Source organism: Cryptomeria japonica, chromosome 7 (genome assembly GCF_030272615.1).
Source record: "Cryptomeria japonica chromosome 7, Sugi_1.0, whole genome shotgun sequence".
NCBI classification, from domain to species: Eukaryota; Viridiplantae; Streptophyta; class Pinopsida; order Cupressales; family Cupressaceae; genus Cryptomeria; species Cryptomeria japonica.
In genome coordinates, this window is record NC_081411.1 from 511,868,071 (window position 1) to 511,895,551 (window position 27,481).

Below are 27,481 nucleotides of genomic sequence, written 5' to 3' on the forward strand. Positions count from 1 at the left end.
TTTCACCTCCAAGAGGGAGGTTTTCCCAGGGTATTTTGGTGTTCTTTATGTGCTTTGATTTGATTCTCTGTTATTGTGTTACAGTCTGATCTAAAATTAACAAATAAAACCATAAATGATCTGAAACAAAAAGACTGAAGACTTCTTTTACCCAAGGGACCACTTCCATTTTAAAAATCTTAACTTTCTTCTATGTCTTTTTACTCTTGTTGGAAACAAAACTTTATTTTGGGATGAAGGTGGAATATGAAAATTATCTGCAATCAAAGCTTTTGATGAAAATTATAACATAAAAATCACTTGAGTTGATCACAAAACCTGTTAAGACCCTTGATAGAAAATCGCTGCTGAAATCAAATGCCCAACTGAGAAACACTGATGACAGTTGCTGAAGATTTGATGAAAACTACAAGAATGATGAAGACTTCTTCAAAAGAGAATGACCACTGCTGGGAAATACAAAAGCCCTACAACGATAAGGACAAACCACACAGTATGAACAGCTCTAATAAAAATGTTGCTTGGAAGTGGTGAGTACAAGAAGTAGTCAACTCAAAACCAGCTACTTTTGAAAGAATGGCACGTTCAAGTCCTTTTCTTTTCCTTGGATTGCCTAAATATAATACATCTATTTCTTGCTTTTGAGATCCCTATCTGAATTCTTTTGTATGGAGCACACCTACATATAGAGAGCAATTTTTATTTTTTAACATTCTCGGCCAATCCATATAAAGGACATGCCTAAGCATGCCACCAGAAATTAATCTTGGCAATTTTGTGTTTGCCTTATGAGGGACACACTCTAGTATACACTTCAAGCCCTAGATATCCCTCCTTATATACCACAAGATTATTAATAGGTATGCAATTTTCACTTTGAAATGTTGATTGCCTAGGCATGCAACAGTGTGTATATCCTCTACAATTTCTAACAACTATGAATCCTGCCCATATTCAATAGCGTGTGACAGATCATTATAAGCATGATTTTGCCTTTTAAAAACTTGATATCTCCCTTAGCAGGGCACATTCTCTGCTCTGTTCTGTTCATGCAAATTTCACTTTAAAATCCTAAATCCTTTATTGGAGGTACACTCAGTAAACATCATTGCAGATTTTGATCATGAAAACATGTCCTAGTTACCCTTTGCACACTTTTGTATCCATTTGTCAAATTTGCTTTTCTAAAATGGTTCTTCCTTCTAAATAGCATTCACTTACACTTTAAGACTTCAAACTTCAACTGCAAATATTCATGCCCTTTCCCTTGTGCATTGTCTTCACAGATGAACTTGAAAGCAATCCTCTGTTTGGTGTATTCCCATTTACATGCAAACTTGAAAACACATCTAAATAACTATTCGACCTTGAAAAGTGTACACTTCTATGCAGATTTTGTCCCTTGGTGACTCTCCATAATACCTTCACCATTGAACCACTTTCTCCATCATCATGAATGCAATTTAAATCTACTTCAAGTGCTCTTGCAAAGACACAAACAAGGTGACAAAAATGAATTACAAGACCACAAGAAGGTTCTAAAGCATCACTCGTGATCTAATGAAAAAACAAGGAATCAGCTAGAATCTTATCACATTAAAAAAAAAAACTGTATCGGTACAACAAGTTGTACATGTTTCATGATTGCTTTACCCCTAGGTGGCAGTCTTTCCCTAACGCTACTGGCCTTTTTGCCTATTTCAAATGCAAAAGAAAAAGACCAGCAGAAAACAGTCTCTTCATCTCCTTGTTATTTGGAGTCTCCTGTTTTATTCAAAAGTTCATCCCTTAGCATAAAAAATATCCTAGAGGTATGGAAAAGGGAATGGAAAAAACAAATGAGAAGCCAAGATTATGAAAAATGAGCTACATAAATCTTGAGGAAGAAGAAAACTGCACTAAGTTAGCTGAGCACAACAATAAAGCATGTATGAAGAAGAGAACAATCCATAACATAGTTTGAAAACATGGTCTTGACAGCCTAAAAATGTGACTCAAACTCAGGACATTGCACAAACTAGCAGCCAAAAAATTTGACTCAGACTTCAGACTTGGCACTGGCAAAATGTAGCTGAAAACACAAACTCATAATTACACAAAAGAAAAGAAATTAATGCATTTAGAGAACACAAAAGTCTAAGTTAATTATCAATTTGTCACAATTCAAACATTACATATCATATGACTCTCAATCTCTCAAAATTATAAATTTCAACGTTTCGAAGTTAAACAATACATTGTAATTCAACATAATTATAAATAATAAATGTATAACAGCATGTAATTGTTTACATATGATGAGTCAAAAAAAGGGCCAAATGTAATCTACATCTTCCTCTTCACCCTCCTAGTGCAGCTTAATTTTTGGGGCCTTGAACCAAAAGGTAATTATCAAAATATTGACCAATTGTTTCCTCAAAAGTGTCTTAATTTTCCTACATTACGCCTAACTCTATCGCTTTTGTTGTGGCCCTCTCCAATTCAGCAAGATCCTCATTAGTTAGTAGACTATCAACATGTTCTTTGACAGTCCAGTCATCAAAAGGATCAATGTCGTCCATATTGATGGCATCAGTTAAAAGGACCCTCCACCTTTCAAGTTGAAAATGAAGTTTGTACCAAATGAAAAAAGGTCATTAAGGTGATCCTTATGTGAATGCTGTCAAATAGGCCCCAATTGCATTCAACCCAAAAACACTACAAGGCTAAGACAAAAGCTATCCTTTGAAGATTTGGTGTGCCATAATTCTTCCACCACAAATCTACAAAGAAAACATTTTAAAAAACATAAGAACTAAGTCAAATATTTAGAGTTAGACCTTGTTCAAACTTTCAAGTTTTTAGTTTCTACTTCTAGTATTAAGCTAAAAATTAAAGGATTACTTTTTACTTAGCTGTTGCTTTTCCCTCCCTTGATTCTTTGGGCTAAAGAAAAGAGCCTCCCTCCTCACTCTTGTTTTTCTCACCATGACCTCCTCATCGTGTATCAAAGAAGTAGACTTTGGGTTCAAATTGGATAAAGAGGGATGGCAACAACCTTCTGCTATGGTCAAAGTTGCCACAACAAAAGAAGTGACCCATCGTGACAAAAGAAAATCAAATGAAGACATGAAAAAGCTTGAAACGAGGAATGTTGACACAATATAATTGACTCCCAGCAACATTTTGAGTGGATGGCAGTATGTGAGAAAGACCAAAAATTTCAGTAGAGATCAAGTATCAAAAGAAAGTGATCTCAAAGTGCGATATCAGCAAAGGATCCTTGACACTGAGGGATTGGTTACTAGGGTTATTCTTAAACTCAGAAAATCAACAGGGTCATCCCCAGCAGTCCAATTCCAAGGCTGGGCTTCAGGCTGCAGCATTAGAAAACTAGACAACACTGAGCATATTCAGATGAAGAAGCATTGATTTTGAATTATGACTACATTTCCCCAATTTTGAAAACATAGTGGGGAGCTTCTTAGTTGAGGCAATAGGAAATTTCATTTGTTAAGTTGCATTGAGGGCAAAGCAAATTTGCTCAAATTCAGAGAAGATATTGGCAGGACATTCAATGCACTTTTAGAACCAACAGACTTGACTAAGGTAGAGCTTGCTGACTCAAGGTGTATCAAGAAGCACAAATCATTGCTGCTGCTAAGTACAATTTGATTGCCAATAAGATTCACTGATCAATCCACTACAACAACACCTGCAGAAAGCATTGCAGTAACCTCCACCCGAAGAGATGCAATGGGTTTCTAAATGGACAAGTAGATGGCCTGATCACTGAGCTTGATATATTTTGCTAGGTATTCCATAAACTCCAAACATTGCACTGCAAATCCAAAAGTAACATGCAAAAACTTGGGCACTTTATAGAAGTGTTATAGATACCGGAATATGCTGCAATGGAATACTGTGGAGCATCTGAAATCAGCTGGATGCAAAAATAATAAAATTAGGATGAAACAACATTTTGGAGAGATGTGGACAACAGGAGCTACAGCCAGGGAATGCACAAGACAAAATTAAATGTTACACCCTGGCAATCAACCTGTCACTTGTTACACAAAGCCCTACTTCTTAGACTTATTACAAATGCAAATCAGGTTCCCCAAGCCTGTATCATGATGTATCAGCTCCACACTTCAATAGAAAAAGTGTGAGCTACAATTTGGTAGATTTTGCCTTATTACTGGAAAGCTAAAACACACAATAAAACATGTACAAAGCCTAACATCAAACTTAACTTGCAGTTAGATGAATGTTGGAAAATTTTGCAACTTTGTCATGTCCCCTCTTTAGCTCTGTCTAGCAGAGACATGTGAGTTAGCCTATTATGGAGTCTTGTAGGCTGGCAATGGTGGATAGAGACTCAGTCAAGATATTCAGTGTTTGGATTTGGTGTTTCTGACAGTAGTAGACTAGTTTGGAGCAGTTCTTTGATTTTAGGAGGTTGTTCCTACATTTTAGGAGGCTGTTCCTAGTTTTAGGAGGTTATGACAGCATCCAGGGTTGGGGTTCCATGAGACCATTCCTTGGTTTCAGTTTCAGGAGATTTGGGTGTGTTTCCTAGTTTCTGGGAGCATCCTTAGATTTTAGGGATGAGACTGTCAGTTGATCCATGATTTCTGACATCAGTCACAGAGAGGTGATAGGTTCAGTTTCAGGCTTTTGGTGTGTTTCGAACTTTCTGCAGCTATTTTTAATATATTTAAATATTTCCTAAGTTAGCGTTTTAATATTTTAAATAAGGCTATGTCTATAGCCATTTCGGAGTAATAAGGGGTTTTTGGCTTCATCTGGATTCGTATGCCCATGTGTTATAGCTCGTTGGAAAGGTCTTGAACTTTTCTAAATGATTTTCACTTGCCAAGGTCCTTTTGGCGCTTGGAGTTATTTTATATTGAAAAAGTGGTGTTTTTTCTATACATGGGCACCCAATATTGGGAAATATGACTTTATATTAAAGCACACTTTTCATATATCTTTAGGGTTCAATTTGGAAGGAAAGAGATATAAGGAGAAGGAAACCTAATTTCTCATTATCTTTTACATATTGAAAACTTGTTTGGTGCAATATTGCTCTGGTAGAGCAATTCTTCAATCTGGGACGCAAACCCCATGATTGGTACTGGCTGGGATAGAGCCCTCAGCAATTGATTGGCAGTGGATTCTTTTGGCATTGGCATTATTGGTCAGAGTGTATGCGCTATTCCTTGTGGAGATTCAGATTGCTTGGTGAGGGTTTCAACAGGGTGGTTGAATTTCCCAGCTAGGGCGTGATTGTTTCAGCTTGATGCCACCATTACAGCAGGTACACTTTACGCTGGAAGTGGTGAAGACTTTCATTCCGCCATAGCTGGTGTTCTTGGTTTGTGTTCATCATCTACCCTTCAATTAGCGCCATTATTGGATGTAAGCACATCCCCAATGCGTAGGGAATAATCTAGATATTATAAATCAGAAATCTGCCTAGTACGATTTGTATCAATTCTAATTTAATTGAATGTTCTTACTTGTTTCAACTTCCTTCCTTATTTGTTGTTCTTTATTCATTACTTGCTTATATATTCAAAAAAATACAAAAAGAAACCAAACATTCTGCAACTTCTCTCTATTCTGTAAGACCATCAGCAAAATCACAGGAAAATATAGTTTATTATTTTAAAAATTACAGCAGATCAGCAAGGGGATCCATCAGGGATCTTTCAATGGTATCAGAGCTATTTGCCTGCCAGCCTGTGGGGTTAAGTTTTCTTTTTTCTATGCATCCGGGAAGAAGTGACATATACAAATATTATGCCCGCAGAAGAGCTCAGTACAAGCGTGAGAGTGGAAGAGAACAGGAACCTATTATGGCAGATGCACAGGTGGGCGCCGAAGTAAATCAGGCTGAGGAAGACAGACAAGAGAGAGAGTTGATGAAGAGCCTCATCACTACCCAGCCCAAGATTGTTCAGACCTTAGACAGAATATAGGTTACCCTGGAGCGGTTGGAAGTGGATAGACACAGAGGCAAACGGAGTAGATCAGTGTCTGTGGCTAGAAGCCAGCATAGTCATGGATCTCATACATCAGCTGGGAGCTCTCATCATTCCCCTAGGCGTGAGAGACATCATACACCAGTTAGGGATAGACCATTACTTCCTCGATTTATACTAGGTGAGCAGCCAGTACAGGTAGAGCCACCAGAGGTGGAATTTCAGGATTCAGTCAGGGTGGCTACAGATGAGTGGAGAGCCCTACCCCCAGAGGTTAGGGATGTTTTTCCTTTTCCTCAATATTGTGCACAGCGTAGAGATACCGCCAGGTTCAGAGGAGACCGGGGCTATAGGTCTCACCAACAGAACTATGACCTCAATAGAGCTACTGGGAAGATCACATTGGCTACATTTGATGGGACTAGTGGTACGAGTGCACGAGCGTGGGTGCACAAGCTGGATATATATCTATCACTAAAACCCATGCCTGAGCGTGATGCTATTCAGTTTGTTGTCTTGCATTTAGATGGGGTTCCCTATGACTGGTGGCACCATGGATTGGTCACCCAGGACCACACCATGATCCACTCCTATGCAGAGTTCACTGAGCGCCTCATTTCTCAATTTGACCGTAAGGACACGAAGCTCTATTATAGGGAGTTGGCACATCTGAGACAGACTGGGCATGCAGAAGCTTATGTCAATGAGTTCCAGCGTATTGCAGTTATGGTGTCTGACATGCCCCAGAGGTGCAATGTTATGTTATTCATTGAGGAACTGCAAGACAGGCTTAAGGGAATGGTACGCGCCTTCAATCCAGCCACCCTTAAGGACGCCATAGATGTGACATTGAGGTTTGATACCACTCCTACTTCTTATCAAACAAATAAGAAACCTTTCAGAGACTCATGGCCTCCACAGAAGGCCAACACCTCACAGTTTAGAGATGGACAGTCAGCTAGACCTCCTAGGATGGACCAAGAGACACGGAATGAATTGAGGAGGAAGAAACTATGTTTTTCCTGCAAAGAGCCTTGGGAACCCGGACATCGTTGCATGGGTAAGGGCAAGGTTCACTTGATTGAGGTAACATCCGAGTTTGGGGATGAGGAGATACCAGATACTGATACTGAGGACAGCCCAGAGGAGACTATGCAGGAACAGCCGCAGTTGGAGATAGAAATTCCTGAACCCTTGGCGGCAGCGAAAGTGACTATGGCTACCCTTTCCAGTTATCCCAGATTTCATGCCTTTCAAGTGAAAGGTACATTATAGGGGCAGCGAGTCATGAGCTTGGTAGATACAAGGGCCACTCACAACTTCATTGATCAGAAGTTGGTTGAGCGGCGTGGGTTACAGTCTGAGGTATTTGATGGTTTTGGAGTGAAGGTTGCGGATGGTGCAGTTTTGGGTTGAACTAGGAGGATTCCACAACTTAGCATTCAGATGGGGGATTATACCTTGACAGATGACTTTTATATTCTACCTCTGGAGGACTATGCTGTGGTTTTGGGCATGCAATGGTTACAGGGTATTGGGAGGTATATTATTGATCACCACCGCATATAGTTAGAGTTCCTGTCGGGTGGGAAGAAGATAATTTTGAGGGCAGCTTTAGACGGTGGACCTAAAGAGGTGTCTTCTCGCAGGATGGAGACTATTATTAGACATGATGATGTGATTTGGGCTACACGTAGTTTGGTGAAGTCCAAAACACCTACACCTCAGGATGGTAGGGCGTTTCATGTTGATATTCAATCGGTGATGGACCGGCATGGCAGAGTCTTTGGTGACATACCTCCTGGTGTACCTCTAGATAGAGGGTTTGAGCATGGGATAGAGATGGAAGATGGAGCTAAGCCAATGATTACCACTCTGTATCGTCATCCTAGAGCATACAAGGATGAGATTGAGAAGACTATTCATGAGTTGTTGGACATGGGCTTCATTCGCCCTAGCTCTAGCCCCTTTGCTTCTTCTGTGGTGCTTGTTAAGAATAAGGATGGGACTCTGCGGATGTGTATTGATTACCGGGCGTTGAACAAGAAGACAATCAAGAACAGATATCCTATTCCACGCATTGATGAGTTGTTGGATGAGCTTCATGGATCTATCTACTTCTCTAAGATTGATCTTTGTTCAGGCTATCATCAGATTCGTGTACGAGCAGAGGATGTACACAAGACTACTTTCTGCTGTCACTATGGGCACTATGAGTTTCTGGTGATGCCTTTTGGCCTTACCAATGCGCCAGCCACTTTCCAGTCCTGTATGAACCATATCTTCAACAAGCAGTTGAGGAAGTCGGTTCTAGTGTTCTTTGACGATATCCTGATTTACAGTCGTACTTGGGAGGGCCATCTCAGACATGTTGAGGAGGTACTTAGCATCATGGAGAGTCAGTCTCTATTTGCTAAGTTGTCCAAATGTGAGTTTGGACTTAGAGAGGTCTTATATCTGGGTCATGTGATCAGTGCTAATGGGGTGAAGGTGCATGAGGAGAAAATTTAGGCGATTCGTGATTGGCCCTGCCCTCAGAACATTACTGAGTTACGTGGATTCCTCGGTCTATGTGCTTACTACAGGAGATTTGTGAGGGGTTTCTCTCAATTGGCAACACCCCTGACAGACCTCACAAAGAGAGGAGCTTTCAGATGGATAGAACAAGCACAGGGGGTCTTTGACAAACTCAAGAAGGTTATGAGCACTTGTCCAATTTTGGCACTCCCTGACTTCTCGCAGCCATTTGTACTTGAGTGTGATGCTTCAGGTGTTGGCATTGGAGCGATGTTGATGCAGAACAGGCATCCCATTGCTTACAAGAGTAGGAAGTTGCGTGATAATGAGAGGTTGTATTCTACATATGATAAGGAAATGTTGGCTATTATGCATGCATTAGCCAAGTTCAGATAATATCTTGTTGGCAGCAAATTCGTGGTAAGAACAGACCACAACAGTTTGAAGTATTTCCTTGATCAGACATAGCTCAATGATCGTCAACAAAAATGGGTAAGCAAGATCCAGGCCTATGATTTTGACATCGAATTCATTAAGGGAAAGAATAATACTGTTGCTGATGCACTTTCTAGGAAACTATCACTTGCTGCCCTATGCTCATTGAGTGAGATTTCAGCAGATTGGAAGGCTCGACTTTTAGTTGAGTACTCCAAAAATCAACATGCTTGTGAGATCATGGATGGATTGGTATTGGATGATAGGTACAGTGTGGTGGATGATGTCATTTACTACAAAGGCAGGGTATATCTTGTTCCGGGTTCTCAGTTGAAGGAACAGATTCTGCATGCTTACCATGATACTCCTACCGCATGACACCCAGGGTATGGTAAGACTTATAGGGCGGTTTGGGAGAGATTCTCTTGGAAGGGTCTCAAAGATGATGTTCTACGTCATGTTCGTGAGTGTATGACATGCCAGCAGAATAAGTCTAAGCATACTTTTCCTGCTGGTTTGTTGCAGCCCTTACCTATACCGGAACAGAAGTGGACAAGGATCTCTATGGATTTCATTACAGGTCTTCCTCAGGTTCAAGGGAAAGATTGTATCTACGTCGTAGTGGACAAGTTAACTAAATATGCCCACTTCTTTCTTATTGCAGTTGATTTCACAGCATCTCAAGTAGCTGAGCTATTTTTCAGAGAGGTGTTTAGACTCCATGGCCTCCCCAAGACCATAGTGAGTGACAGGGATAGCAGGTTCATGAGTTCTTTCTGGCAAGAACTTTTCAGGCTCGCAGGTACAGAATTGACACCTAATACCAGCTACCACCCACAGACAGATGGGCAGACCAAGATTGTTGATAAGTGGGTTGAGGGGTATTTGCGCAACTATGTGGCAGGACAGTAGAAGGCATGGGTGTGTTGGTTGTATTTGGGCGAGTATTGTTATAATACTACACACCATATGTCTATTGCTATGACTCCTTTCAGAGCCCTCTATGGTTACGATGCATTATCTTTTGTTGATCTGGCTGTAGGTGACAGCAGGGCTCCTTTGGCACAGGATTGGTTACAGGAGAACCGGGATATCATGAGATCTCTCAGGGAGAATTTGCAGCAGGCACAGAATCAACAGAAGGTCTACGCTGATAGGCATAGGACTGAGAGGGTATTTGAGATGGATGATATGGTTTTCCTACGTCTGCAGCCTTACCGGCAGAGCACCCTTAAAAGGGGTGGAGCTGAGAAGCTCAAGCCTCGTTTTTACGGGCCATACAGGATTCTCAGGCGTGTTGGAGAGGTTGCCTATGAGATTGAGTTACCACCTGGCAGTCGGATTCATAATGTGTTCCACGTGTCCTGTCTGAAAAAGGCACTGGGGCAACATATTGTAGCATCTCCCGATCTACCTCCCTTGGATGAGGAAGGTAAGTTGACGTTGGTTCCTGAGGAGATCTTGGAAGAGAGGGAACGCCGACTGAGGAGCAAGGTGATTCGGGAGTACTTGGTTCGCTGGAGGCATCTCCCCATAGAGGACGCCACTTGGGAGGGAGAGGCTATTTTGCAGCATCCAGCTTTGCAGTTGCTTGTGGGCAAGCATCTCCGAGAGGGGAGGACTGTCATGTCCCCTCTTTAGCTCTGTCTAGCAGAGACATGTGAGTTAGCCTATTATGGAGTCTTGTAGGCTGGCAATGGTGGATAGAGACTCAGTTAGGATATTCAGTGTTTGGATTTGGTGTTTCTGACAGTAGTAGACTAGTTTGGAGCAGTTCTTTGATTTTAGGAGGTTGTTCCTACATTTTAGGAGGTTGTTCCTACTTTTAGGAGGTTATGACAACATCCAGGGTTGGGGTTCCATGAGACCATTCCTTGGTTTCAGTTTCAGGAGATTTGGGTGTGTTTCCTAGTTTCTAGGAGCATCCCTAGATTTTAGGGATGAGACTGCCAGTTGATCCATGATTTCCGACGTCAGTCACAGACAAGTGACAGGTTCAGTTTCAAGCTTTTGGTGTGTTTCGAGCTTTCTGCAGCTATTTGGGTTATATTTTTAAATTTATTTAAATATTTCCTAAGTTAGCATTTTAATATTTTAAATAAGACTATGTCTATAGCCATTTCGAAGTAATAAGGGGTTTTTGGCTTCATCTGGATTCGTATGCCCATGTGTTATAGCTCGTTGGAAAGGTCTTGAACTTTTCTAAATGATTTTCACTTGCCAAGGTCCTTTTGGCGCTTGGAGTTATTTTATATTGAAAAAGTGGTGTTTTTTCTATACTTGGGTGCCCAATATTGGGAAATATGACTTTATATTAAAGCGCACTTTTCATATATCTTTAGGGTTCGATTTGGAAGGATAGAGATATAAGGAGAAGGAAACCTAATTTCTTATTATCTTTTACATATTGAAAACTTGTTTGGTCCGATATTGCTCTGGTAGAGCAATTCTTCAATCTAGGACGCAAACCCCATGATTGGTACTGGCTGGGACGTAGCCCTCAGCTATTGATTGGCAGTGGATTATTTTGGCATTGGCATTATTGGTCAGAGTGTATGCATTATTCCTTGTGGAGATACAAATTGCTTGGTGAGGGTTTCAGCAGGGTGGTTGAATTTCCCAGCTGGGGCGTGATTGTTTCAGCTTGATGCCACCATTATAGCAGGTACACTTTACGCTGGAAGTGGTGAAGACTTTCATTCAGCCATAGCTGGTGTTCTTGGTTTGTGTTCATCATCTACCCTTCAGTTGGCGCCATTATTGGATGTAAGCACATCCCCAATGCGTAGGGAATAATCTGGATATTATAAATCAGAAATCTGCCTGGTACGATTTGTATCAATTCTAATTTAATTGAATGTTCTTACTTGTTTCAGCTTCCTTCCTTATTTGTTGTTCTTTATTCATTACTTGCTTATATATTCAAAAAAATACAAAAAGAAACCAAACATTCTACAACTTCTCTCTATTCTTCTCTCTATTCTGTAAGACCATCAGCAAAATCACAGGAAAAAATAGTTTATTATTTTAAAAATTACAGCAGATCAGCAAGGGGATCCATCAGGGATCTTTCAAACTTTTTGTAGTTTCACAATTTTGTGTCATGCAATGTATATTTTACAAACTAAAGTGATTCAAAGAACCTGTGAGTCAGATAAATGTCAGCAAGGGGAACCCTTTTTTGTCTCTAATGGTATTTTATATTTGATGTGATTAACAGTTGGATGCGCAAGGCTTTAAATATCTAACTAAAAGATGGAAGAAAGCCTAATGCTTGATGCATGAGTTAGCCGTTATTGACATTGCTGCACTAAATTGTCAATATGTTCAATATGTAACTCGATGTTGCAAAGTATTCTGTACTGTTTTACAGATAATCTGATCTATGGAAATGAATGAAAACTAGTGTTGTGTTGCCTATTTAATACCATGTGTGTGTTTCACTTCACTTGAGTTTGTTATTCCATTGATTTAGTGTTTTAATTTCCTATTTTGAGATATTTCAGAAAAAAGATGGAAAAAGGTCTAATGCTTGATGCATGAGTCAGTTTACTGACATTTCTGCACCACATCGTCATTGTGTAAGTTGATGTTGCAAAGTATTCTGCATTGTTATACAGATAGTCTGATCTGTGCAAATGAATAAAAATGAAAAAGTACCGTCTCATTGCCTATTCTTGATACCTTGTGTCTGTTTCACTTCACTTGAGTCCGTTATTTCATTGAGTTAGTGTTCTTATTTCCTATTTTAAGATATTTTGCATTGTTGTGGTTTTTCAACATTTCGATTAACAATTTAACAATAGTCCGATGACACCTAAGTAACCAATAGATATTAGATAGCTTCCATCACTATCATTAACAAAACATTTAAGAACAAAAACCATTGATTGACTGGAAACCAAAACAATTGATCTCAAGTTCTCAACCTGTCTCATATGATGCCCTGTAGCTGTAACCTGGATAAAATCTGTTTGTATTACAATGTAGCTTTTTTTAAAATAACTCATTGAGTGCATTCATCCAGCAACCCATAGAACAAACCTAAGTATGTTTTGACCCATGTGATTGTAGCAGTTTACAATGGAAGCATGGATGAATGCCAGAATTAAAAAACTTGTTTAAATTTATGCTGAATTGATATTTTCTCCGATGAATATCAGATTGAAAGGCAGTATATATGTAGTGACCAGTAGTGCAACAACAATATACTGTGTGTCAAAATAGCTTCAAGCTGATCACTAGAATTCAAAAGCCAGGGCATAAAATTACCATTACCAGCTAGACACAGCCAAATATGCTGACTACAAAACTAATAAAAAGAGAAAGTATTGCATTAAGCTGTAGAATAGACAAAGACATGGAGAATATTATAGTCTGGCATGAGACTATATCAATGTTAATACACTTTCAAAATTCTTATGAATGCATACCTTTAAGTTCCATGAATCAGATGAGCATGTGCTGTCACTCGTGCTTGTGGAAATATTGTATGGTTCCCATCTACATCCCGATTGGTGCAAATCTTCAACATAAGCTGTTGAAGAAAAAGGGTTCTGCTGCTGAAGGAATAATGAAACAATAAATAAACATAGAAATGGCAATACTTTATAGAAATAGAAAGGTCACATACAAGAAGAATTAAATTAAGTGGACATTTCTACGAGATGAAAATACCTGTGAGGTTTCTTTTAACGAGCAGTGCGGATATGATGGTTGTGACACCAGAGATCCATTGCTAGTGTTTCCTGGTACAGGTAGATCAATCGCTCTACTTTCCAAGGTTTGTGCATCGCTTATCTGAAGCAAACCTAATGGATCCCTACTCAGAACCATCACTTCTCTCTGGGGAACTGGACTATGCACATCAAATGTTGCCCATCCTTCATTTACTGGACTTAGCCATGTTTCATTGACTGAACTCAACTTTTGAATGGCTATACGATCAGGACAAGTCCCTTTTGCTAAGTTGGAGTCATCTTTCCCAAGCTCTATCAAGCTATCTGAGTCAGCCCTTTTAAGTACTGCAAGATTGTATTTGGCTTGGCTCCCGTTACAAACAGATGCATATTTGGGCACGTGAATATGTTTGTCATTGCCATCCTAACATAAAGCCTCAATCAAACACATCATAATAAAGCTTTCTTTCCTTGACCATCAAATCTAACGTTAGATGAACTTTTCTAGGCATTTGGTCCCATTTTACACATGTACAGTAAGCATGACATCCAATCAATCTATAAGAAGTAAGATACAATCCATTCACAAAGATGCCATAGTAATTACAGAGGCAAGAATACATGATTAACTTTATGGATTGAATATAATGAAAACAAATCGGAAACCAACAAACATGTGATGATGAAAAATACATGATTGAATATAATCAAAACAAATTGGAAACCAAGAAACATGTGAAGATGAGAAGGATCCAAGTGTGTAAAGCACATAGAACAACGTTTAGCAGAAAATTCCTGAAATCGCATTCTTGCTTACCAGAAGCAAACCATCATTTATTTTTTCAGATTTATGTGAGAAAGTTCTTGCTCCTTTTCCAGCGTAGTGCCCTCCTTGCGTTTGAAAAAAAAGTGTTCCCCACTCTCCATCTCCGTCAACCTGATGCCTGTTACTAATGCTTTTAAATCCCCCATCATAATCATATGGGTATTGTGTATAGTTACCAGTAATACTAATTGAAGAGCGTCTCTCCTCATTATAGCTGGAGGAACGCAAATCACCTTCTCCTGCTTTATACCGGCATCGACTATCAATAGAAAACCTCCCATAATCTTCCTGTATTACACAAGCACAACTGGATAATTCTATTACTATTACTATTACACCTTACTGTACATGGTTCTCCAACTAGATGATACTATTATTAGTACACAAGTGTTATCACCCATACCCACCATAGTATTGCGAGCGACGTATCGCATGTCCACATAAACCTCTTTAATGAAGCAGCGGAGTGTATCGATATTACTGACCAACACAAAACAGAGTAAGCAAAGAATATATGATCGAGATGATTCTGGGAAAAACTCTCTAAGTTTTTTGGGGGATCATGGCATTAAGATGAGAAAGAAAAAGTCTCCCATTTATCAGAGCACATATTGACATTTGTATGGTTTAAAAACATTTGGGCTACCTGCAATTGGGCAGGCTGTTCCGCTGAAAATCCCAGTTTGCCAAGTACATATTTCGAGCGCGCTGCAAATGATATTCCATCTTTAGTGAAGGCAAAAAAGTAAGAAAGCATAGAGATGTGAAAATGCCCTTACATGGTTCCCCCCTGCATTCAGAGCTCCCACTTCTGCGGCAGTAAACTTGCACATTGATATGGATTTCACGCGATGAGTGAACTCCCGACTGTAATACATAACACCATTATCAGCAATAAACCCCTGAACGGCTGAGCAACGAGCATACACTAGAAATCATATTTAGAAAACTTACTGTATGCCGCTGCATGTCAAACAGACAAAAGTCCAAAAATTTGTGCACACATACTGTGGAACCTTCAGTCGATCAACGATCAAAGCCCATTTAATGTTAGCATTTGCACAGTATTATTGGCATTGGAGTCCTGTGAAAAGACATGAGATTGAGACAGAGAGTTTTTTTACCAGAGTGTTACAATTTATGCATGTTTTGTTTTCTTTGAGCTTGGAAATAGCCCGTATAAGCTTCTCGTTCTTGTCTTCTTTCCTCGCTCCCGTTGCCATTTCTACTGTGAGAAGAAACAGAGCATGGAAAGTTCTGTTTGCCTTGGAGCTCCTTTAAGGATAACAGGGGGCATAAAATACAGGTTTTATATGGGTAGTTGTATAGGATAAATTCATGGCGTGTTCAGTGCCCAATGCATTCCATGTTGGGCTGTTCGCGACTTGATTTAAGTAGACATGGCACGGATGGCAATAACAACTCTGTGCTTTGATGAGCTGCGCATGACATGTCACTCATGGAAAACGATGGAAATACACGATCCGTGGACTGGTTTTCCTTGTTTTGCCCGAATTTTGTGGTTTGAATCGATGACCGGGATGAAGACGTGTCCAGGTACTAAATTTGAAAATAGTATATTTAATGTGTGAATTTTGATGAGCTGTAAACATTTATTGAATATTATCTTAAATACAGTATATAATATGGATAGCCTCGCCAATGTGAAAATGAATATTTTCGCTTTTTCATTGATTTATATTAGGCTAATATAATTTTTATCCATTATATTTCAAATTTGAAAATGATTATACTGTTGTGTTTTTTATATTTTTATATCATCAAAACAAAAAATCTATTAAGACTATATTATTATTATTATACTATTGTATCAATATTCTTATCCTTACATTTCCACCATAAAATAAATTTTATGTTCAATCCTTCATATATAATAATATTATTTCTAAGCTATTACTATGCTACTATTTTATTATATTATATATTTATATATATTAAACCATGTATAAATATTCATTTGTTTTTATATATGTTGATAAAGAATATTAATTGCTAATCTTCAAATAAAAATAATAATAATAAAATATATTTTTTTGTTTGTACATTTAAGTGTCACAAATACCTCAAATAGTAATTTTTATTGAGGGACATTTTTGCATCCATAAGTGAGTATAAAAGCTTAATCAACTATATTGTAATGGTATTCATTCATATGATAAAAAGTCAACAAATCAACTTCTCAGGCTAAATTCATATGATGTCAGTAATCAAAACCTCCTTTTGCAGGCTATCCCTTCTACCCTGAATGAGGAAGACAACAAATTTCTCTCTCGGATACCTTCTAGTAAGGAAATCAAAAAGGTGGTGTTTTCTTTTCAGGGAGATAAGTCTCCTGGTCTGAATGGTTTTCCAATGTTCTTTTTCTAGTCCTTTTGGCACATTGTGGAGACTAATATCTATAAAGGAGTTAAAGAATTCTTTGGTTCTAGAAGGCTTCTAAAAGAATTGAATGGACCTTCATTGTTCTTATTCTGAAGATTTCAGGAGCTGATTCTCTCAATAAATTTAAACCTATTAGTCTTTGTAACTCTGTTTACAAGATTTTATCTAAGGTTCTCACTTCTAGAATGCTGGATATTCTTCCTAGAATTATTTCTGTTCAGCAAAATGGTTGTCTCTGGTAGACAGATTCTGGAATCCATTATTTCAGTTCATGAAAATATTCATTCTCTAACGGCTGCTAAAAATCAGGGATTTTTTCTTGAGTTAGATATGTCTAAAGCCTATTATAGAGTGAACTGGCATTTCCTTTTCAGGATTATGAAAGCCTTTGGTTTTGGAGAAAAAGTTATTCAGCTCTGCTCTCAATTGATGGAAACTTCCTCATCTGTTGTTATTGTCCCCGGATCTCCTTCCAGTTTCTTCAAAAGCACTAGAGGTCTAAGACAGGGGGATCCCATCTCTCCAATCCAGTTTACTATTTTAGCTGAAAGTTTGGGCAGATTTATTTTTAAAAATGTGGAAGAAGGGAATCTCAAAGGACTGAAACCTTCTTCGTTCAAGATTACTTGTACCCATGAACAGTTTGTTGATGATTCGATTACCATGGGGGAAGCTACTATTAGGGAAGCAAGAAATATGAAGAATGTGATGGATATTTGTGAATCTGCTTCTGGCCAATAAAATAATTGGGATAAGAGATCTTTGTTCTTCGTCAACACCCCTGTTCAAAGACAATTAAGGATTGAAAGAATTCTTGGATGTAAAATTTCTTAGTTTCCCTCTACTTACTTGGGGCTTCCCCTTTGTTCTAAGCCTATGGATAATTTCTGGATTAAGTTGGTTGACATATTCAACTCTAAACTGGCAGGTTGGAAAGGGGCTATCCTTAGTCAAGCGGGTAAGGTGACACTACTTAAAGCTACTCTCCAAAACTTGCCTATTTATGCCCTTAGTCTGTTTAAAATCCCTAGAAAGTTTGCAGAGGCAATTGAAAGAATCTAAAAAAAGTTTCTTTGGTCGGGAGTGGAAGACAAGAATAGAATTCCCCTTATAGCTTGGAAAAAAATCTGCTCTCCCAAGGCCTCTGGGGGTGTTGGGTTTGAGGAATATCAGCTCTATGAATAATGCCTTATTAGCAAAACAAATCTGGAGAATGAAAGGGGAGGAAAGAGAGTGTAATTTAATCTAGAAAAAGAAATATCTTTACATGCAATCTTCGGAGGAAGAATTTCTGGATAAATCTTTTATGGTTGAAGGTTTTGCAATTTGGAATGTAGTTCAATCGGCTAAAAGTTGGGCCGTTGCTGGTAGAATGTGGAAATTGGGGAATGGAAGAGGTATAATATCTTGGGAAGACAGATGGCTTACGGATAAACCTTTGGAGGAAATTCCAATCCTTAATGATTTGAAAGATTGGTTCAAAAACAGGTATGGGGGTTTGGTTAGAGACTACTAGAAAAATGGGAATTGGATTGAATTTAGCCAGCATTGTCTAGGTTTAAAGATTCTTGAGATTTTGCTTTCTTCTAAAATTTTAAGGGACAACAAAGAGGATAGTTTGATTTGGAGGGAGACCTCGGATGGGAATTACTCTGTGTCATCGGTCGTGGCTATCCACAACAAAGTTATGGAAGAGATTCCAATTTGGGCTAAAGTGTGGAATAAGAAATTAACTCCTAAAGTTAATATCTTTTTTTGGATCTTTATCCAAAATAAGGTGCTGACTTTGGACAACCTTCAAAAGAGGGGATTTGTTTTTCCTAACAGGTGTTCTCTTTGTTGCAAGGAAGAAGAGTTTGCTTGCCACATTCTCCACCGGTGTACTTTCAGGCAGGAAAATTATTTTTAATAGGTGGAAGTTGAGCTGGGTTTTCCCGAACTCTCTAGGAGAGTCCTGGCAATAATGGTACTGTCCTAATTCCAACCCTAAGATTGTGGAGCTTCAGAAACTTACTTTCCCTAATGTTATCTGGAACATCTGGAAGGAGCACAATAATAGGATCTTTAGGGATAAAAGTGCTAACCCTGAAGTTGTGGTGGATAAAATATTGTGTGGGAGAAAAAGTGACACTAAGCAAACATGCCCTAATCTCACTTTCAACCACACACTTGTGGAATACGAAAGAGCCTAGAGGTATCACACAATTGGCTACTTCTTTTTGTGGAAGAGAGAGCCATGGGCTACCTATTAGGATTTCTATTCCTTTGTTGTAATTGAAAGATAAAATGATGCAAGTTCAATTCCTAACCCCAAAATGCAAGTATGAACTAATAACAAGATTGCAGAATTGAACTTAAACAATGGAAAGTTGTAAACACAAGGACAAGACAAGAATGTAAATGCGTACCCGGAGTTAAAATCTGACTGAAAATGTTCGGGACGGGGGCGCGGGCGCCACTGTCCTGATTCTACCCCTGAAACTGCTCCGAAAACTGCTGTTTTGCACTCTGGAAAAAGCTGTCAAAAATGCTGAAAATGTTGTCTGTTAGGAGGACCAGGGCGCCCAGCGCCCCTGTCCCAGGGACCAGGGCGCCCAGCGCCCCTGTCCTGGCAGGACCAGGGCGCCCCATGCCCCTGTCCTGGTCTTTTGCTCTGAGATTTGGTGGGAAGGTCGGTCTCAGTCTGCTTCTTTCGGATCTGCAACTTGCGGCGTCGTCTGAATCCCGAAACCTGCACTTATATCTGAAAAGGTGTTTGGGCGGCTATATAGGGTTTTGCCTTAGTCAAACCCCCGCTTCGGTGATTTCCACCTCCACGAATAGCCAAGTTGTATTGTAAATGTATTGTGTGTGCAGACCTAGTGTGTGTGCAAGGTCCTTAAATGCAAGAAAGCAAACTAGAGCAACCTAGAAAGTAAACCCTAATTGCTTGTAAATGATAATGTAAATGCTCTAAATCAAGATGCAAAGTGATCTAAAGCATGAATAAAGGATATATTGAAGCTTATGCAAAGACATGAAAACAACATGAAATCATACCCAACCCTTAAGGGAGGAGTACAAGCCAATCTTCAGTCGGTAATCTCCTATTGTTCTTCAATGTCTCCCAAGCCCTAAATGAATGAAATTGATGAATGCTTGATGGATGGATTTTGAATGTTATTGAAGTCTTCAAAGATCTGCCCTTTCGCTGCATATGAGGTCCTGGAAATCAAAAATCGGATCCTTTCCAATGAAGAAAGAGAGCTCTTATATATGAAACCCTAGGTCTTAATTCCAACTTTTGGCCGACCTAGAGATTGAATATCCCGCCAATTTCTTGGGGTTAAGCTTTATTTTATGATTGGATCGCGCTCCTAAAATTTCGGGAAAAATGTCCGGGACCATGTTGCACTCCGGGCGCCATGGTCCCGACAACTTTTCACCAAATTTTCAAGACTGTCGGATATGATGATTTTAGAGAGAATCCCGAAGTTACAGCTGATTTCGAGATGTTTTGACCCCCGAAATCAAGCCCCCACGTTCAAAATAGGACCTAATTAGGGTTTTTGATTAAATGGTGTATAGGAGGAATAAAATGAAAAGGGCACACTTTAATGAAAGGGCCCAACTTTATGATGTGGGAGATGATAAAATAGAACCTTAGACCTAATTAATTTGATTAATTAAGTGCTAAAGGGGAAATGCAATGCAAAATGCAAAATGCGCCAAGGCGGGTGCTAAACTAGGTGTGAAATTGTACCACCCTAGCAAGTGCATACAATTTACGACGCTACAAATATATAGAGGTATATTCAAATGTTTCAATGATACTGATCATGGTTCAGTAGCTAAAGAAGAATTTAATGATAGATGGAATCTATCTAAAACCAAATCCAGTAAGGAGAAGGGTAGGGAAGGTCTGGTGTGGTGCTTTCCTCTTCAAGGATGGATAAAGACCAACTTTGATGGGGCGTTGAAGGGGAATCCGGGTAAAGCTGGTTATGGGGGCACTGTTAGGGATTTTGCTTGAAGTTGCCTAGTGGTGATCATTGGTCCTCTAGGTAGTCAAACCAATCATTATGTTGAAGCTTCAGCAGCTTTGAATACCTTGATAATTGCTAAGAACCTAAATCATGACAACTTATGGTTGGAGGGAGATTCACTAAATATTATCAAGTGCTTGAAGGGGGAAACCAAGCCTTCATGGTCTATAGAAAACATAATTTTTAAAGCTAGAGAAATTATCGCTAGCTTCAAAGTTATAATAATTGAACATGCCCTTAGAGAAAAAAAATTTGGTTGCGGATGGTATAGCGAACCTAGCCATTATTTCCGAAGCTCAAATCATTTGGCATGGAGAAGATAATATCAATTTTAGTATTAAAGATCTCCTAAAAAAGGATAGATTCACGGGGAAAGAAGGACCACACAATTATGATAGTTGAAATGAGTAATTTATGTATTTATAGAAAGTTAATGATTACTTGGCAAAGTGGTAGGATCATAATCAAAGATATTAACCCTCCACACACTTTGTGGGTTATCATTTTCAAAATTTCGAGAGACAACAGGAAAGAAGCTCTGAGTTTGCAAAAGAACAGAGGTAGCATTTTGAATTTGAATATGGGAGGTGATCTTAGGAGGGAGGAACCAGATAATATATCCAGATGGAAGGAAATGCCAAAAGTATGGACGTAGCTAGAAAAAGGGTCCCTGACAAATTTTATGGAGAAGTTGGTTGATTACGATAAAGGCAGGGTTAATCTTGTTGTCTCCAAAATAATTGAAAATTGGAGTAATGGGTCTTTTAAAATCCATGGTGTGAGGTTCAAATTGGACGCAGGCCTCAGGTACGCCCCACTCAGGTCTCAATTTTTTTAGAGATCTTAAAGTTTCCAATAACGCGGTTAAACTTTTTCCGCATAAGGAGAAGGAGAGGGCTAAAATAGGCAAAGCCATGGGGGATTATTATGATGCCTCCAACATCAAAAAAATTGGGGTTGTGTGTTGAATGCTATCATGGAATACATAACAGTGGAGGGTCATTTTACTAGGGCCCATACTTACCATTTTGTGCTATTAAACCACTTTAGGCACGAAAAAAGGGTTTTCCTGCCCTACCACCTCTTCAGGTCTTTGTCGAGGTCTCTCAACAAACACAGCAAGAATCCTTCAAACCCGGTGCTTCATTGTGGCCTCATTCTGCTCATTTATGAGCACTGCAAAATCTTTGCCATTCTGGAAAACAAGAGACTGTTTGCTTCTCCAAGGAAAGGCAAGAGAAATCTGGAGGAAGGCAGACCCAACAAGGAAGAGTTGACTTAGAACAAAAAGAGCAAGAGTGCTACTGGCATGAAAACCCAAGAGGACAAGAAGGACACATAGGAAACCAGAAAAGATGGCATTGAAATGGATACAAACGAGTCTGGAGGTGAGGAAAGCTGGAATGATGAGGATGTGGGAGCCAAGGAAGATGAAGCTGAGGACGTGTCAAACCAAGATAGCCCAACTCACAGTGCTAGCCTTGGCAATGTCAACAACCAACCTATGGTGGAGAAGGATGATAAGGGTAATGAGGAAAAAGAAACGGATTCTGAGAGGGAGAACAATAAGGAACCCGAGAAGGAAATGGCTAAGGATAGTCTGAGTAAGGATAAGGAGGGTGTTGGAGAAGGGTTATTCCTGGATAACCTCAAAAACCTTACCGAGGCTAGATTGGGTTTCGATAGGTGGACTTATGTATTTTTGAAGAATATAGAAAAAAATGGTAAGCAGATGGATGAGAAAAGGAAGGAAGATGATATGAACCAAAAGCAATGGAAGTAGGATATGGAGGAAAAAGCTAGGAAAATGGAAGCACAGATAGACAATCTAGAAGAAGGTAAAGCAGCAATGAAAAACCTGTTGGGAATGATTCTGAACATCTTGACTGCTATTACAAAGAACCTAGAGGAAATCTCTAAGGTCCTTGAAAGCTCCAGCCCTCCCAAACCGGTGGTGGACCTCGACATTGATGAAGATGCCATCGAGACTGGGATAGGGGAGTCTACTCCTGGTGGAGCGGCAAAGAGAACTAGGGCAAGCTTGAAGAAAGCAGTTGTGGCATCTCCTAAGGAAATCCCTAATCTTAGGGATAATATCAAAGAATTGTATGGGATTAGCAGTAACTTGGCTAATGCCCTGAAAAACATAAAATAGTTCCTTTTTTGTGCTTTGTCTAGTTTGGCCGACTGTCGCTGGTTTTTTGGGGCTTTTTGCTGGTTTTCTCTAGTTGCTTTGCTGGTTTTTCCTATGTATGTTCCCTTTGGTTTCTTAATGTTTTTCTCTCGTAAGGATCTTTTGTAAAAGGGTTTCGGGGTCCCTTCAAAACCTGTTTTTACCTTAATAAAAAACTATATTGTAATGGTTAAATTTGAATGCTTATGTTAGTAAATTTAGAAAAATTATAAATTATTTAAAGGCTTCATCACTGTGTGGACAATGTCAATATTTTGCAAGTAAATATTTTTTTCCCAGTTGAAATTTAATTGTTTCTATGATTGCATGCACAAAATTTTCTAATTTAAAAATAGGTAACAATAAGATTGAATCCTATTTCAAGTTGAACACAAACATGAATATAGTGCAAATGAAATGCAAACAATATAATTTAACCAAAATATGTTATCAAATACAAATTCTATTGTTGCAAACCGATTTGTTCCATAGACAAGGATGTGATTGCTCAATTAAATTTGAATGAGAAATTTATGACTACTCAATTAAATTTGAATGAGAAATTTATGACAGAGGTTGAATGAAAAGATTTATTTTGGACCAATGAAAAGATGAATGGTATGATTTATTTTCTTAAAAAAAAAAAAGGATAAGACTAAATTGTCTAAAAATATAAATAGTCATAAAGAATTAATTATAATCAAATATACGAGGGTAAAAACAATTACTTGTTTCTTGGTTTTTGCAAAGGGTGGAAAGAAAATTAGATTGATTAAATAATGAATTATTAATTAATTAATTAATAATGTGAGATGGAAATTCAATCAAATAATTAAGTGTGAGATGCAAGCTAGACTAGTTAATTAATAATAAGTTTATATAATTAGTTAGTGATGAAATAGATTAATTAAATAATATAATCAAGAGGTGAATCAAATCAAATAAATAATATAGTTAAATAATTAATTATTGATATGTTAATTAAATAATATAAATAATTACTCAATTAATTATGAGAATATTAATACAAAAGGGGTTTAACTCCAAAAGAGGTTTAACTAGGATGATATCAATATGGTGATGAGTGAATGAATGAGTTTTAATGGCATCCACGAGACCATTAGTCAATGGGACCAAGAGCAGCATTGTTAATAATTTTCAAGTTCGTTTTTAAAAAAAATGAGGTTTCAGGAGCCTCTGCAATGGAGGCCATGGATTAGGTTTGAATCCTCACAGCTTCTACAATGGAAACCATGTCAATGGGAGAATGAGATTGAAAGGGCCAAGTCAAAAAGCAATATTATGGCTAAAGGCGCAAATAACATACTAATTAGGGAGAGGAAAGAGAAAATCCTTATCAACAGACAGAAGGAAAACCCTAAGAGGAAGCAAAATGGCCCATGGAATGGATTAGGCCTGAAGGGAAACCAAGGACCATTTAGATTCAATCCACGGGTATAGAAAGAACCTAGAAGAAATTTTTGGTTCATGAATCAGAATAGTAATAGGCAATAGAATGCTAAACCATGGGGAGGAGGAGATTGATGGCCCCAAAAAGATATAGCAGAAGCTTGGCAGAGAAGGGATACGACTTATGTGAAGAAAATCTGGAGTAAAATGATCGTGCTCCCACCAAACCTTCTTAAATCATCTGCGAATCGATTGAAGGAGAGAATATTATTTGTCAAGTGGAATGGGTATGAGAGCTAGTAGGAAGAGATTATGGCATGGTGGAGAGAATCATATCTAGGCAAGTTAGTCATTTGACCCTTACAGAATAAGTTTTTTCCAATAGAATGCATCGATCCGCATTTGAAAATGGATCTATTGTATGGTAGTCCTATGTTTTTCAAGGGTTCTAACTTTAAAGACATAACTATAACCTAAGGTTTGATCCTCGAAAACATAACATAGTCAGGAAACAAATTTGGATTAGTCTAGTGGGTCTCCCTGTATGTGGAGGTTGTTTCAAACTCATGAATTTATAAAGAGGTTGAAATCCTATTAGAGTTTGGTAGATGGAAGCAAAAAATTGAAGAACTGGAGAACAAAAATCCTGGGAAATGCGTAATGAGAAAAAACATGAAAGTTGGGAGCTCTTTCCCCTCACCAAGATTAAACAATTCCGACAATGACATAAGAGATGGTGTGGAAGATTAGAACAAGGATGGGAGTAGAATAGAGGGGGAGGACTCACCAAACTTAGGGTGTATGAACAAGGAAGTTGCCCATATAGAGCATAAAACACTAGGAGAAAATTTTCAACCAAATTCAGCCTCAGAACACATTCAAATGAGCCAAAAAGAAGCTAATGAAGATATCAAGAACACAAACTCGGAGGTTGGGGCATCTGATAGCATTTTAGATACCTCAAACATATTCCTAGAGAAGAGTGTGGACAACAATGAGGAGGAGACCCAAAAAATAAAAATAAAAACATAACAGTACCCTCTACCGGTGAATTGGAGAATTTAAAGAAAGATAGTGATGTGCTCAGTAAGGAGATTTCTGATCAGATGAATCTCCTCAAGGGAGGAGGAAACCTATAAATGCTAGAGAACATAGATGAAGAAAGAGTTCATGAGACAATAATGGGAACTCATGGACAGGGGAAATGTCCATCTAAATTAGAGGTTGTATGCAAATTTATGTTTAGGCATATCCCCATCAGCAAATGTAAATTGAGAGATTCTTAGAGAAGCTAATTACAAAATGATACAGAGTGTTTTGGAAAATGAGGGGATAGAAGAGATGAAACAATGTTTACCATTGGAGGAAGGAAAGTTCCCTAACATGGAGGATGAGATAGGAGATCAGGTGTGTTTGGGTTTATGTCTTTGTTGTCCCCCGAAAGAGAAACCAAAATGTGTCAAATCAGGAGGGAAAAGAAGAGTTAGGAAGGCGTTAGTTGAACTCAAGCTAATAGATGGTTATGCTATAGATCAAACCAAAACTACATCAATGTTGAATGCAGGGAAGGGGAAGAACCTTCCCAAGGAAACATGAAGCTTCTAACGTGGAATGTTAGGGGCCTCAATGCTCCTAACAAGAGGCGCTTAATCGAGCACGATATAAAAAATTTGCAACCAAATATAGTGTTAATTTAAGAAACAAAACTGAATAAGGATGAAATGGAAGGATTTAAAAAGAGTTTAGGGCCTTGGGAATATAAGGCAATTCAAGCTGACGGTGTTGCAGGAGGTCTAGCTTTCCTGTGGAACCCTGGGAAAATGGATGTGGAGCTAATAGCAAAGAGGAACAATTGGATGGAACGCTTTGCGAGGAGTATTAACAATGGAGTAGGTTTTAGAGTGATTAATGTTTATGGTACGATTTAGACAGATAAAAAAAAGCATTATGGAGAGACATTGATGATTTTATTAGCAACTATGACTCTCCTCACATATTTATATGGGGAGATTTCAATGCCATGTTACATCTATCAGAAAAGAAAGAGGGAATTCAAAGTGAACTACAAGCACAAATTGATTTTAGTTATTGGGTCACTCAAAACAATTTAGTAGATATAAAGTGTGAGAATGGGGTGTTCACTTGGAACAAAAGAAGAAGAGGCTTTAGTAATATAGCAGAAAAAGTAGACAAATTATTTTTTTAAAGGAGATGTATTGTCTTTTAAAGGAGAAATGGCCTCGGCCATAATAACATGGGTGGGATCATATCATTACATAGTAATGTTAGATATTGTGGAGGAATAGAGACCTAGACATAACCCTTTTGAATTTGAAAAGATTTGGATGAAGGATGGAGAATTTTATGACCTCATTGAGAGGTGGTGGAAGGAGGAGAACTGTGTTGGCTCAAAATCATTCTGCTTTGTTTCAAAAATGAAATCAATGAAATAGAAGTTGCTAAAATGGAATAGGGAAAATTTTCAAAATATTTTTATAAGGAAAAAGGAAGTGGAGGACGAGCGGAAGGTAGTTTTAGAAGATGTCATAAAAAAGGGTATGGATACACGACTTTATGAACAATAAATAATGTTGTTAGCAAAGTATCATGAATTACCAACTAAAGAAGATATTTTCTGGAGACAAAAATCTAGAGAAACTTGGTTGGGCAAGGGGGACAACAATTCAATTTTTTCATGCGAGCACCAAGGTCAGAAGAGGAACCAATAGGATACTCAATATCACCAGAGAGGATAGATGAGTGGTGGATAAGCCAGAGAATGTACCAAAAGAAAGTGTTAATTACTTCAAAGAAATATTTAATATTTGGGAAGGCTCTAATTTAACTAACCAAGTAGAGATGTTAGCTTGTATTCCCAATAAGATATCTAAGAGACAAAATCTCAACTTGATAGCAAAGTTTACTGAGACAGAGATACATTTAGCCTTATCCCAATTACATCTAGACAAAGCCCCCAGATCAGATGGGTTTCCTGCAAGCTTTTATAAAAAATGTTGGCACATCTTAGGTCATGAGATGACAAA

At 38.5% G+C, this 27,481-nt stretch overlaps 1 protein-coding gene across 4 annotated transcripts in view; it reads right to left on the reverse strand.

The window, feature by feature from the left end:
• Window positions 1–15,981, reverse strand: part of LOC131060146 (uncharacterized) — a 74,055-nt gene extending 58,074 nt beyond the window's left edge. The window contains exons 1-8 of one of the 4 annotated variants that reach the window (XR_009358576.1): window positions 15,551–15,975; window positions 15,381–15,442; window positions 15,206–15,293; window positions 15,073–15,134; window positions 14,834–14,906; window positions 14,418–14,714; window positions 13,599–14,024; window positions 13,355–13,483 (exon numbers count right to left, since the gene is read on the reverse strand). Coding sequence is in view for 3 of the 4 variants with exons in the window: in XM_057993255.2 (XP_057849238.2) it covers window positions 13,355–13,483; window positions 13,599–14,024; window positions 14,418–14,714; window positions 14,834–14,906; window positions 15,073–15,134; window positions 15,206–15,293; window positions 15,381–15,442; window positions 15,551–15,649 (1,236 nt within the window). In the remaining variant the exon portion in view is untranslated. Of the gene's footprint in view, window positions 1–13,354; window positions 13,484–13,598; window positions 14,025–14,417; window positions 14,715–14,833; window positions 14,907–15,072; window positions 15,135–15,205; window positions 15,294–15,380; window positions 15,443–15,550 lie in introns of all 4 variants that reach the window. The other 3 variants (XM_057993255.2, XM_057993257.2, XM_057993256.2) reach the window with 3 other exon arrangements.
• Window positions 15,982–27,481: the final 11,500 nt, after the last annotated feature.